At 35.2% G+C, this 13,634-nt stretch overlaps 1 protein-coding gene across 1 annotated transcript; it reads right to left on the reverse strand.

Annotated features, from left to right (window-relative positions):
* Positions 1 to 10,086: 10,086 nt before the first annotated feature.
* LOC107261677 (probable E3 ubiquitin-protein ligase RHC1A) lies at positions 10,087 to 13,184 on the reverse strand. The gene is made up of 2 exons (XM_015722594.3): positions 13,031 to 13,184; positions 10,087 to 11,364 (listed from the first exon to the last, which is right to left on the reverse strand). Exon 2 carries the CDS (start codon positions 11,263 to 11,265, stop codon positions 10,342 to 10,344), a length of 924 nt encoding a protein of 307 aa, XP_015578080.1. The 5' UTR covers positions 11,266 to 11,364; positions 13,031 to 13,184; the 3' UTR covers positions 10,087 to 10,341.
* Positions 13,185 to 13,634: the final 450 nt, after the last annotated feature.

Below are 13,634 nucleotides of genomic sequence, written 5' to 3' on the forward strand. Positions count from 1 at the left end.
TAACTGTGAACAGGTGAATTATACGGGAAGTTGGCCAAATGACTCGTATGGAAGCACCTACAATCAAGAGTGGAGCACTCATTCACCCTTTGGATGGAGCTTAGATGGCCAAGAACCACTAGGAATTCAGCAACTACATCGGCCTAATCTTGCACCTTCAACTCAAGATGAAGAGTTAGTGTCAGAGGAGCTGATGATGAGGTTCATAACAAGTCTTGAGGAAAGATTCCAACAAACAGAGAAGGTACTTAAAGGTCAACAAGCCTCAATTAAGAACATAGAGCATCAAGTAGGCTTGATCTTTCAGTTACTAGCGGCAGAACAATGGGGAACTCCATCAAACGCTACTGAATTCGAGGAGCATTTGAGCGCCATCACTTTGCGTTCAGGTGAGAATTTTTCTTGTTTATCTACTATGTTTGACGATAATGCTTCTGTGCAGGATGATTTCTTGAACATGGAGATGGAATCAGAAAAGGAAGAGGCGAACATAATTCCTCTGAAAGACTATCAACAGGAATGTACAGTTGATGATGCTGAGTTGCAGTTAGAGGAATTGTTGGTAGATTTTCCACAAGTCCCTTCGATGATGGAAGATGAGCATGAGTTATCCAATGAAGAAGTCTTGGAGGAGCTCGAGTTTCTTCTAGCAAGTGAACCAAGCCAAGGACTGAAGAAAACCATCAACACTCTTGAAGAAATTACCCAACCTTCGATCCTTCCAATTGTTGAAACTCTAGCTTTCAAATTGGAAGAGCCCCTAGAGCATCATGAATACGTGCAAATATATGAGGAGCGAGTTTTGCCCATCATCTTGGCGACTTGCTTGGTATGGGAAGAGGAAGTTGACGATTATCCCTCTAAGCGGATATTTGAAGCCATTTGCTTGGAAGAAGGATGGATGGTCGCCAATCCCCACCGTTTGCTTTTCACCATGAGTCCAGCTAAGAAGACTCATCACATCAAAAAGAAGCGCTTTTGGGAGGCACCCCAAACTTTATCTTTAATCTTTAATATTTTAACCTTTTGTTTTGAAACATTTTATTAGTTTTAGTTTTCATATTTTCAGTTTCCGATTTTATTTCTTTATTTTATTATTTTCGGATTCTACCAGGAGGCACTCGAATTTCCACAACATCGGCCTCGATGGATGATCGGGCGATCCCCTAGATCTTTTTATTTTTCCGCATTTATTTACTTTATTTTTCATACATGTCATGCACTTGGATTGTATTGCCTTTGTTCTCTTAGTTGAGCATTCCATGCGGGGTATCCATAACATTTTACACTGAGGATAGTGTGTTCTTCAAGTGTGGGGTGCTTATGGGTAAACCTTAATCTCTCATATGGATTTTTAATATATCTGAAATTGCTATGGCTAGGTGTTGTGTATTTTTAGGGGATGTTAGGACACTGTGTTTTTATGCACTTGAGTATGCTATTTTTGAGCTGATTGATGACTTGATTTATAGAATTGTAGTTACTTTTCTTTACTGTTCATTGTCCTTGGAAAACAATTTATGGTGTTTTACACATCAACCCTGCCGGGTTAAACCGGTGTTATTTAATTGTTTTATGAATTGTCAAATTTTAACTTAGAACGTTGATAATATCATATGCATGTGTTTCTTAAGTAATGATTCAATTAATGATGTTGCGAACCAACTGCACCTAATACCACACCTGAAAGTGAGATTTTGAGCCAGTTGAGCATTCATTATACTTATGCTCTTTATATTTCTTGTTTGAGTGTGCATTGTACTTAACTTTGCTTCTAGAACTTGCTTTGTAATGCGTGTTGAAGTTACATGAATATTATGAATACCATGAGATGATTTGGGCGATTTAGGATTCACCACATTTGACCAAAAGCCTATCACTTTATGTTTCCATTAGTTAGCCAGTTTTTGAGCCTTAACCTTTTCTTCATAATCTACACCTATACACTTCAATTATACCATTCTTTACATTTATCATTCCTTTACCCTTATGCTGGAATTTCTTTCTATGATTTGTTCAACTTTATGTGGGATTAAAATGCTAGTTGCTATGTTGGTAAATTCACTAAATCTTTTTGATATTTTAAATGCTCCCTTTGATCCAATTTGTATTTGTTATTCTTTATGTTTATTCGAGTTGTATGCGGTTGCTAATAAGTACGCTAGTTCATTATTATAAAAAAAAGAATATATAATAAACAAATCTCTTTAATTATTTATCTTTTTATTGGATTTAGAGCATTTGCGAGCGTTATTCTATGAAGTAGGAATTTTAGTGAATGATTCTTTTTGTGATCTTAAGCATTTAATCCTTTGAGCATATACTATTGTTTATCGCACGAATTCCAGCACTTTCACACTTCTGTCCAAATCTCCGTACCTTTACTTTAGCCCCATTACAACCTTGGTAAAGACCCTTTGATTTTGGTATTTACTTATTCACAGTAGCGAAGATATGATTTATGAGCAAGCTTATGGTGAGCGGGTCTTGTGCATTTGTTTTGAGGGATTTGTTATTTACCTAATATACACTTTGAGCGACTTGAGTGATCCCTGTGAGGCATTGGTTCATGATGTTTGTGTTGAGTTTTCATTTAAGTTACTCATGCATTAATATTATTTGCATTCTGTGTAAATGATTTGCAATTTGATTTATGATTGAGTATCCTTTGAGATGTGTTGAATACTATCTGTTGTGGACTAGGGGCATAAACTGTAAGGAATTGCTAACTATAGTTTTATGGGGTGAGTTGTTAATTGCTTGAGGACAAGCAATAGCTTAAGTGTGGGGTAATTTGATGAGCATAGTTTTACACATATTTGCTTGCATATTATTGCGTATGTTCTTAGCAATTATTGTGCTTTTATTCCCAAATCACCCGTGTTTTGTGTTCTTTTGCATTTCAGGAACATTTATAGGACCGTCATCGGTATTTAAGCAATTATAGATCAATACGTGCGGAAACGGATGAGAATTCATCAATATCGGACAAGAGCCCGTAATGCATACATTGAGCACGGCCTGGACTCTGGCCGTGCTCAACCATTGGCTTTGATTCTTGAAATTTGCACTTTGGGCACGGTTTTTGTAGCCACCACAGCCTTCAGCACGGCCTGTGTTGGCCAACATGGGGAGCAGCACGGCCCGTGGTGGACAACACGGGGAGAAACACGGCCGTGGTGAAACCCTACTTGGTGAGATCCACGACGGCCCGAACTTCCGGCCGTGCTGAGTTAAATATATAAGAAAAATGAATTTTTCTTAAAAGAAGAGGGGGGAAGAAGTGACATAGAGCCATGGCGGCTGGTTCGGTTTCTGCACAGTATTGAGTGCAAGAGAGAGTTGCGGTGAGTAAGAATCCTGGAATCGCAAGGTTCCGAGTGCAAAACAGTAGTGGAAGCAATTCAAGAGGCAGTTTGGGAGATTAATCAAAGTGTAGATCCAGATTTGGAGCTGTTCATCCAATTCGAGAGAAAAGGGTGTACATGTTTTATTTTCATTATTCTTTCATTGTAATTGATTTCCTAGATTGTTTTAAATATGAACATGTTTAGCTAGACTGATTTAATCCATTGGGATTTCTTTACTATGTTGGCTTGATATTATATTGTTGGATTGTTGAGTTGGTTTTGTATTCTTCTTGTTTTCAGTATTAATAAGATAATCATTATTCATGAGACGTTGTGAATTGTGTGTTTAGATTGCTTTGTGTGATTGAGAAGTCCATTTGGCAATTGGAATTTTGAATAGCAAGAACTGGTTAATAATCGCTTAGAAATAAGGATAATTAACTAGCCGGATTAAGAATTAACAAAGCTTAATAGAGGCGGATTAAAGCTTAATGCTAATTTAAGAATCAATCGTTAGGAAGAGATTCCAACTTTAGGTTATTAGGTTTAGGAATTCGGTTATCTCGAGAGAGAAACCGAATTCGGTTAAGAATTCATCCACGGGTAGCATAATTAGACTCACCGATCCTTTATCTTTTGTTCGGTTGCCAACTAGTTTAGATTTCCTTTGGGTCTGTCTTCTTGTCTAGATTATTTCATTTATCAATTACTCCTGCATCTCCCTCAGAACTTAGCTTGTAGTTAATAGTTAGTTTAGAATTTATTCATTATCCATTTTAGGTTAATATAACAAAGAACAAAGGAGTAACTCTAGGCTTTCACTTTCCTGAGGAATACGACCTTGATACTCGCCATTAGTGCTAGACTGCATTGATAGGTACACTGCCTTAGATTGTAGCTAACACGAGTAGCAGCCATCAAAAGGACAACAAGAAAACCAAAGATAAAGCTAAGGATCCATTGAGCATGCTACAAGGCCCAATTACAAGGTCAAGGTCCAAGAAGCTATAAGAAGCCTTAATTGGCTATATGCAAGATTGGGCTAGTCAAGGAAGCTCAATTGGTCATGCTAGGATAGGCCCAAGTAAAGACACATTTGAATGGGCTTTATTTAATGTTTTGCAAGTCCAAATACATGAAGACCAATGTGGGCTAATATTTGGGCTGAAATCTCTTATTTAAGTTCAGAACAATGTTATTGCCTATTTTTCTTATGTGGCAGCTAGGGTTAATAGTTTTACTAGGGTTTCTTATGTTAGGTGGCTATAAAAACGCCCCTTAAGTTGTGTTTTGAGGGATTCGAATTTTGATAAAATTATAGTAGTTGTTTCCTTTGCATATTTGCTTGAATTCTTGAATTCTTGTTGAATGCATAAACCACTTATCAAGGAATTGATCTATCCTTGTGGCGTGTTAAGGGTTAGGGTTTAAAGAACTTAGTTTTATTTAGGTTCTGATCTTGATCAACCATACCTTGCAATCTGATTTAAGCGGTTCTTGGATTTTGAAACTTAATTTGTTCTTGGGTTTCTAAGATAGTAATTCACGGGTTCATAATCATTAGGGTTCGTGGTTCTAATCCTTGGAGGTTCTTAACAGTCTCCAATAGGTTGGAAACTGACCTCAAAAGCGCGCTCACGACATAAAAAAGCGCGATCACATTTTTGCTTTAAAATAGTCATTATGACATAGTTTTGAATTGCACAACTGCACTTTCACTCGATATTTGCAAAAATATAGCCGTTACACAGTTTTCCAAGAAGACAATTAAAGGAAATATAGTCATTTTTTAACATTTTCCTTCCTCTCCAAGGTCTATATAAGACCCATTTTAAAGGTTTTTACCACTTTTGCTAATTTATACTTCCAATATTCCAAAAATCTCTCCTTTGTACTTGAATTTCAAACATCTTCTTCTTCAACCAAATGGGTCCAAGAAAGACTAGTGGTAGGAGTGCACCTTCCTTTCAAACCATGTAAGAAAGGATGAAAGGTGTGAGTGATGAAGAAAGAATCAAGTTTATAACCATTGAAAGAAAAGAAGTCCAAGCTATAAGATTCTTTAATGAAGAAGCTCTTATAGAGTTAGGTATTGATCAAGAAGTGAATACTCTTTTTGAAAATGTAGGCCTTCAACCATTTCTTCTACCCCAAGCTCTTGATAAGGGTTATAAAAAGCTCACTAAGTAATTTCTCTCTTCTTTGCTGATTAACAAAAAAGGGGATGTGGAGAATTGCTATAGGATAGACTTTAGGATGTTTGGGGAGGAATATTCACTTTCAAGAACTAAATTTTCTCTATCTTTAGGTTTAAAAAGAAAAGGCCTATAAGAATCATTGAAAACATGGTATATATGAATCCTTAAATTTCCTTAATTTGGAGACAAATCTCCACCAAACAAACCTACACCGAAAAACTTTCTTTCTAAAGACCTCAAATCCATTTCTCATTACATAGTGCATAGAATGGAGTTAAGAAGATTCCTCAAAAGGACCTAGTGTTCTTAATATGCAGTGATCAGTGATAAGAGGATTCTCACTTCAAAATTCTTTCTTGATCATCTCCTCCACTTTAGAAACATTCAAAAGGTGTCATTCTTATTTTCTCTCATGTAATAAAAATTGCTAAACACTTTAAACTTCTAACTCCTTTAAGTAAAACTTTCCTCACTCCACTAATTGCCCTTTTTTCCTTAGGACTTTCCCTCTTTAAACATGCTAGGCTCATTAGATTAAGCCCTATAATGGGAAATAGATGGAGAGTTTTTTCTTTTGATTGGTGAGTATGTGAATGATAGAAAGAAGAGAAAAAAGGATGATAAAACTCCTAGGGAGCCTACTTATTCTACTTTTATGGATCAAGCTTTTCTTTCGTTTGAAGATAAAGTTCTTAAGAAGATGGAGCAAATTTGGAATTACTTCTATCACTTACATGTGAGTCTTATGAAAGTTTAAAAATTTCACAAGATTCTCTCATAAAACATTGAAGATTGGAAAGAGGAAGAGGAAGATAAAGAAGAGATAGCTACTCCTACTCAAGTTGGCACTAGTAGTGGTATAACTTCATCTATATGCAAGGCACCTATGAAAGAGAAAAAGGAAGAAGAAGAAGAAGAAGATTGACTTTCCTTCTTGTAAAATCTTGTTATTCTTCAATTTTCTTTTATTGCTTTCCTAAATCATGCATAGGTCCTTGCTTGATCATGTATCTCTTTGTATCTTGTTTATTCTTTTTAATGACAATGAGTTTATTTAATTTCTTTTATGCTCACTTCTTTCCAATTTGCTTGTCCTATCTTTCTCTTACTTATTTGTCCTTTTATTGGTCTTTTTTATTTTTAAATTTTTCTTAAGAGGAGAGATAAAACAGAAGAAAAAGAAAAGCAAGCGAAAGAGAGAGAGAATTATGAGATTTTAAAGAGAGATACTTGAGAGAGATAGTGGTGCAAAAAGAAAAAGGGGGTGAGATGATAAAACAGAGACAATAAAGGGAAGATAATAAATATTAAATTCAAAAGCTTAATTAACAATGTAAATTAAGTATAACATTAAGGGGGAGAGAATCAAGTACGTAAGCAAGCACACATGTTAGAACATTATTGTATCCTCAAATCAAACTTACTTAGATTAAGAGGGAGTGCTTATTCTCAAACTTTAAACTTATTTACTATTCAATCAATTGCATTACTATTCACTTAATTTTATCTATGTAGTCAATTTGATTTTCAAAACAGGAAAAGGAGAGATTGTTGACCTAAGGGTCAATTAATCTTTATTTTGATGTTAACACCCAAATTGAGTGTTGTTAATTGTTTCCTTGTATGTTTATATGATAGTGCTCTAAATGTTCAAATATTGGAGAAAAGGGCTTTAAGCTTTTCAAATTTATTTTGTGAAAACCTTTAAAGCATTGGAGCGCTTTTCATCTGGTCAAACGTACCATCCATGTGTATATAACACTTGGAAGCCTCCCAACTATATCAAGACACTTAGCAACCAAAGAGTCTTCTTCTTAAGAAGTGCAAGGGCGTTTTTGAAGGGCGAGGGCACTTGTAAATTAAGGATTGAGCAACTTTTGGCAAAGAGTCCCACAACCTTGAGCGCGAGCGCGCTTCTAAGCACGGACAAATCAAGCACAAGGGCATTTTTAGAGCGGCGGGCAGCATTCACATTTAATGCTAAGTTAGTGACTATTGAGCCGTCATCCTATAAAGTTGTGCCACGTGCCAGAAGCCATTGGAGTTTCAACGACTATAATAAAAGAGCAAGAGGGAGTCTGAAGGTAGAAAGGTACTTCTTGCCAAGCCACCTATATTTGTATTTAATAAGCTATGGGCTATTTGAAGCGAGTTCTATGGAGCTGGTATACATATAATACCCTCCCTAAAGTCTTAGGACATAAGTGTGTGAATTCTTTAGTGCTCTTACAAATTCATTTCTCAACTTTATGCACTTAATTTTTTCTTTGTGTAGTGTATTAATTTGAACTCTTCCATTCAACTAAACTTGTAAAGGGTTGTTGTGTGAGCCCAAAAATAAAACACAAGCTAAAGGGTTGTTGTCTAAGCATAAGATAAAAAACACAAGAAAATGGTTGTTGAGTTTGCTTTAAAACTCAAGGGTTAAGGGAGTTAGTATGATATTGAATTACTATTGAAAGAGGTTTAGTATTAGTTTGACAAAATACCAAGTTGTAGAGTGAGCTTGCTAACACCTAAGAATTGTAATCACGGTATTGATTATAGTGAAATGCTCAAGTGTGATCTTGAAAAGTCAACGTTAGGGAAGATTGCTCAAACCACTATATATTCCTTGTTTCAATCTCTCTATCCCCTTTACTTGTATCATTCTATCTTTATGATCCTTGTGTTTGACAATTTCAGTTTTCGTAATTTGAAGTCACCAATCAACCCCTCCTCTTAGTTCCAAAAAAACATCTTTCAAAGTAACTCTCTAACAAGTTGAGATATTAGTGCTCTAGTTACTAAAAGATAGGTCACGATTTCAATGGTTACATCCCCAACATGCAATTAATTTGAGATTATAAAATAAAAGAGGAAGGTAAAATAGAGTATAACAAACTGAACACTCGGACTCAACAATGACAAGACAAAATCTATAGTAAATTCTTCCATCATTCAGCATTTCTAATTTGTTAAGTTTTGTTTATTTCAGTTCCATTACTTTTCTAATACAAATCTTGTTATTTAAATTCTGAATCGTTATTTTAATTTTCAAATTATTATTAATGCAATGCAATTTTCTCTCAATCAAAATTTTTAATTTTTATTTTCAATTTAATATTTCTACATCAAACACACTATTTTCATCAGTGTTCAATTAGAATCCAAATAAATGGCGGTAAATGAGCTTAGAGATTCATAATTAGTATAATTATATGAGTAAAAAAATGCAACTCAATTTTAAGGGTTTGTATACCTCACATATGTGGCATGCTCACAATAAATCTAAACCACACAAAATAATATTATTGATATTTAAATTCCAAGTATTTTATATAACGTTTTGAATTCATAGATAAGAGTTTTTTTTATAGAAAAATTACTCTTTAAGATAAGAGATCTTGACTCTAAAAATATTAAATTACAAACACTCATTCTAATTTTATTTACCATTGACTATCTTTTCTAGATATAAGGCTATTCAAGTCTTTAAGATGAATCACTTATAGTATAGTATACTTAGTTGCTATGTGATATTTTATAATTTATTTATTAATTTAATTTTTTGTTCAATAATGTGAGAAATAAAGTATAAACTACAAAATAATAAGGTCTAAATATCATGTGATTTTTTTTATATTTAATTGATATAAGAAAGTGACACATTAGACTAGTTTAAATATGACGAAAAATAAAAATATAAAACAACTCACGTGTTAAGTCCTATTAATATACGGCAATGAATATAAATATAAGTACATAAACACTTAATGTGTCACTCTTTTCCACTTAAACACTTAAGAAATTAGATGGTAAGAACTGGGAAAAAAAGTGAAAATTCAAATTTAAATCCTGCATCCGAACTCAATAAAGCTTAGTACATGGTGGGACCTAAAGATTGCATTTTAATTCTATTTATATTTAAGTATTGAATTCTAACAAGTGCTAAACTTTTTTATCCAATTGTGAGCGACTTCTGTTATATATAAAATCTGTATAAATATAAGAAAAAACTTCACCCGCTTTAAAGCTGAACAACTTTCTAACAAGTGAAATAAGCGAATCAAACAATTACAAAAAGAGGACTAGAAATCCTCTCGGTTGGAGAGTTGGCAAGTAGGAGCAGCGACTGGATAAAATCACATGACCAATTAGACATTTCGCTGGCGGGACAAAGGGGATCTGGAAGGCTGCATTGCCTTTTGCTAGAGAAACTTCGACCTCGGGAAAGAGAGATAATGGAGAAAATGTAGATAAAAGGACAAATGAGTTACTGTTCTGTCACTAGTAACTAATTGATGTGTCATCCAACCCCTTGATGTGCTCCAATCTGCATCGTTTTACAAATGAGATATAAATTTCACTCTAATTTCATATTCCAACTCATTGCTAATACTAAGCTAAGAAGATCATTCCCTACTGCAGCCAAAGCGCATTTCCTCCATCAGAAACTGAACTGAAGCCAAGGCGCTTGCCAGCTTTACCAAACTATAGTGGAAAATGAGCACAAATATTCTAGTTTTGGTAACCAAATAAAAACCAAAAGCAATCCAGATCAACAACCATAAGCCCTATTATGTATTCACAAGCAGAAATGCATAGCATAGAAAATGTCATTTACATTATGAAGCTGCAGAGTAAACACCAAAAAGACTCGATCACTTCAAACAAGAGACTCAAGACTTTAAAACTTCATGGTCTTCAACCACTCCAAGCAATTTGCTCAAGCAATGGAGATGCTAATTTATGACGACAGAACGCAAAGAAATATCCATTGCTTTTTTTTTTTTTTTGTAAATATTAAAGTGCTAGTCAAAAGGCCATCCTGAATACCCCGTTTGATGATGGTTATTTTCATGTACGGTGGCTGAACTGCTTCCGGTAGACCCATCATTGTTAGAACTGGAAGTAGATGTGCGGAATGGCCACAAATAAGACAATGGGTTCCGTCTTCCTTCCCTGACATTCTCTCTTCCATTGTAATGGTTGTTTCCGCTTCGAGAACTTGAGCTTTGGTAACTACTGCTACCACTTGATCCTTGCGGTGGTAGCTCCTGACGACAGACAGGGCACGAGTTATGCTGGACTAGCCACGGGACTATGCAGTCTGAGTGGTACATGTGGTTACATGGCATCTGCCTAGCTTCACTTCCCAACTCAAATTTGTCTTTGCATACTGGACAGTGTGAATCAGTACGAAGATGCCTCTGGGTGATCTTAATGGTGGGCATTGCATCAATTGATGAACTGGATGCTGGGGGAGGACCACGGCGATCATTAGCAGAAAGCTGTTCGAATAGTTCTTCCAATCCAGGGCCTATAAAATAATCACCAGTATTACCTCGTGTAAATGCAAATCCAGGAGCTCCAGGAAAGAGAGCTTCAAACCCACCATTTCCAGACAACCTAAAGGGAATTTGGCCGCCAAATATCAACAATGGACCAAACCCTGGTGTAGGTTCTGGAATTGAATCTGATCTCATTCTGGTGTCATGGCTTCTTTGTGCCAATCGATGCCTCATAAAAGCTGAAAACGCTTCCATGAGCCCATATCTTTGCTCACGGTCATCATCATTATCCAATCCAAAGAAATCCAGTGGATTGAATTGCACCATATCATCAAGTTCTTGAACAAATCCTCCAGTACAATAGGGGCAAACTGCATCTCGCCCTCGCAGACGAACTGGCCGCCTGCAGCTGTAACACCAGTGCGTATTTCTGCCACTTGACATTCTCTCTTCTCCTCCCTCCACGAAATCTCAAGGTACTATACCAACTCTTGTCACCAGCACTCAGACTTTAAACTGCCATCAACGACACTATGAAACAATCTGCAAACCACATCAATATATACATTAGACATTAGATATATATATATATATATATACACACAAACATAGAGTGAAGTTACAGTTAAAAATCAGTTTGATCATAGTCCCCAAATCCTAATCATACAAGAAAAAATTAGCTCTTACAGGATTCCAAACCTACCTACAAATTTAAAAAGTGTATCTAAAGCATTGTAAATTAGAACATAAAACACATGCTATCATGCAATTCATACTAAGCAATGGCAGACAGCTTCAAAATCAAAACTGAGAAGACACATACGCCCGAATTTCATGCTTGCACATAAAACACATTTTTCTGGCCAACTGTTTACGTAATCAAAGGATATATAAGCACATATTTCAAAATGTGTGCAGGACCATGCTATATTATCCTGATAATCAACTAACTTCAAGCATAGAGAGAGAAACAAGGAAGAAACCACTCTTTATTCTTAACAACATGCAGTAGATTTGAAACTGCATTCAATAGACAGCAGATTCACCTTTTCTCTATAGAGCAAGAAAAGACTGATATACATTCCTCAAACAGCCCATACTTAACAAAGTTTGAGAAAAAAGCAGCAAAAATGGACGAACTGAGTGGAACTCAACTAGCTTCTTTACTCTTATTGACACTTTATGCACATTGTAAAGAATAAAAACCCAAATTCAAAATGACCAAAAAGAAGAATTCTGGATAAAGTGCAAGTAGCTTCTCTTAGTTGCACTTTATAGTGTCCCTGGAAATGCAAAGCAAGATCATGGAGTTTTTCATTCTTTAACATAATCTCAAAATAACAGCTGGGTTGAAGATTAATTAGTATAGTGGGTAGCAAGGGTGTATCAATAAGGACTGAGACCCCAGTAGCACTATCACAGGTTTAATGAAATTGGAGATCAAACCCTAGAGTTGTGGAGCTTGGAGATTGGATATATTGGGTTCAACTAACTCTGAAAATGTCAACTAAGAAGCATGGATACATTAATTACAAACCTCTGAAAATGTCAAGTGCTATGCAGAGGAGCACAATCACTCTAAAAGTAGTTGGTACCAGAATAAGCTGAGTGCTCCTTGGCAACATAAAAATCAACCACAAAAAAGATTGAAAGCCATAGCAACACATGATAAGAGAGAAGAAAGAAAAAATTCATTGGTTCCTAAAGTTTTATTATCAGTTCCCATAGTCATACGCAGTCCATGGTAACTTCAAAAATACCATAAAAATTAATGAAATTGATAGAATTTAAAATGGCTATTCAAAAGAGCTTCATGAAGCTAAAATCAAACATAAAAGTGAAGGTCAAATTACAAAGTTAACCCCAATACTCTTAATAAAAAAATCTGAAGCCACAAATATTGGTTTCTGCTAATTGTTTTTCTTTAACGAGGGCTAAACCTTAATGTAACCCATGAGAGTTTAGCCTTAAGAAAAAAAAGTTAATGTAGATATGTAATTTCTCAGACAAGTCAAAATCAAATAAACGGAAACATCACAGAAGGCATAATTAAGATTCATAATATTGGATCCCAATTATCTCAGAAATAGAATAAAAATCACCCAATTTCTAACTCTGCAGTTGAACATATCATCAATTCATCAAAAAATTAAAACAGATGACATAAAGAAAGAGAAGAACAGTATTGAAGATAAGAATTTAATGATACCCGAAAGGGAGAGAGTATGTGTGTGGATCTGACACCGAGAGCACACAGTGGAAACCCTAAAGGCCTTCGAAACTACTTACAGGTGAAGAAGGAAAAGGAAAGACCCAGTGCTTTTATCTTAAAATACACGTGGTGCGTAATGCGCCAACCGTATCTTTTTGTCTTCTTCCGGTTACCTGTTCTGGATTCGACGAAAGCTCATTTGCCCCATGTACTTTTAGCTGAAGTCCAAATTAATCAAGCTGAAGTCCAAATTAATCAGATCACGTTTTTGCCCTAGAGATGACAAAAGTAGGGTCAAGCCATATAAGACTCGTCTAATCTGCCCACACTAAAATTACTATAAAGATTTTTAACAATTCAAATCTTAAATAATGTGAGACTGAAATTATTATAAGCACCTATTTTTAAAATCTGAATATTGAGAAAATTATAAAAAATCCGATGATGAAAGTTGTTGTTCCTCTCGGACTTTACAGAATTGAGAAAAATCAAAATCTAGTCAGAATTATAGGTAAATTGAGCTAAATATCACTTTTTGAAATCAAATAACCTAAATTGATAAAGAATTTAAATTTTAGAATCAAAATTGAATAAATTACTA

Source organism: Ricinus communis, chromosome 10, assembly GCF_019578655.1.
Source record: "Ricinus communis isolate WT05 ecotype wild-type chromosome 10, ASM1957865v1, whole genome shotgun sequence".
Classification (NCBI taxonomy): domain Eukaryota; kingdom Viridiplantae; phylum Streptophyta; class Magnoliopsida; order Malpighiales; family Euphorbiaceae; genus Ricinus; species Ricinus communis.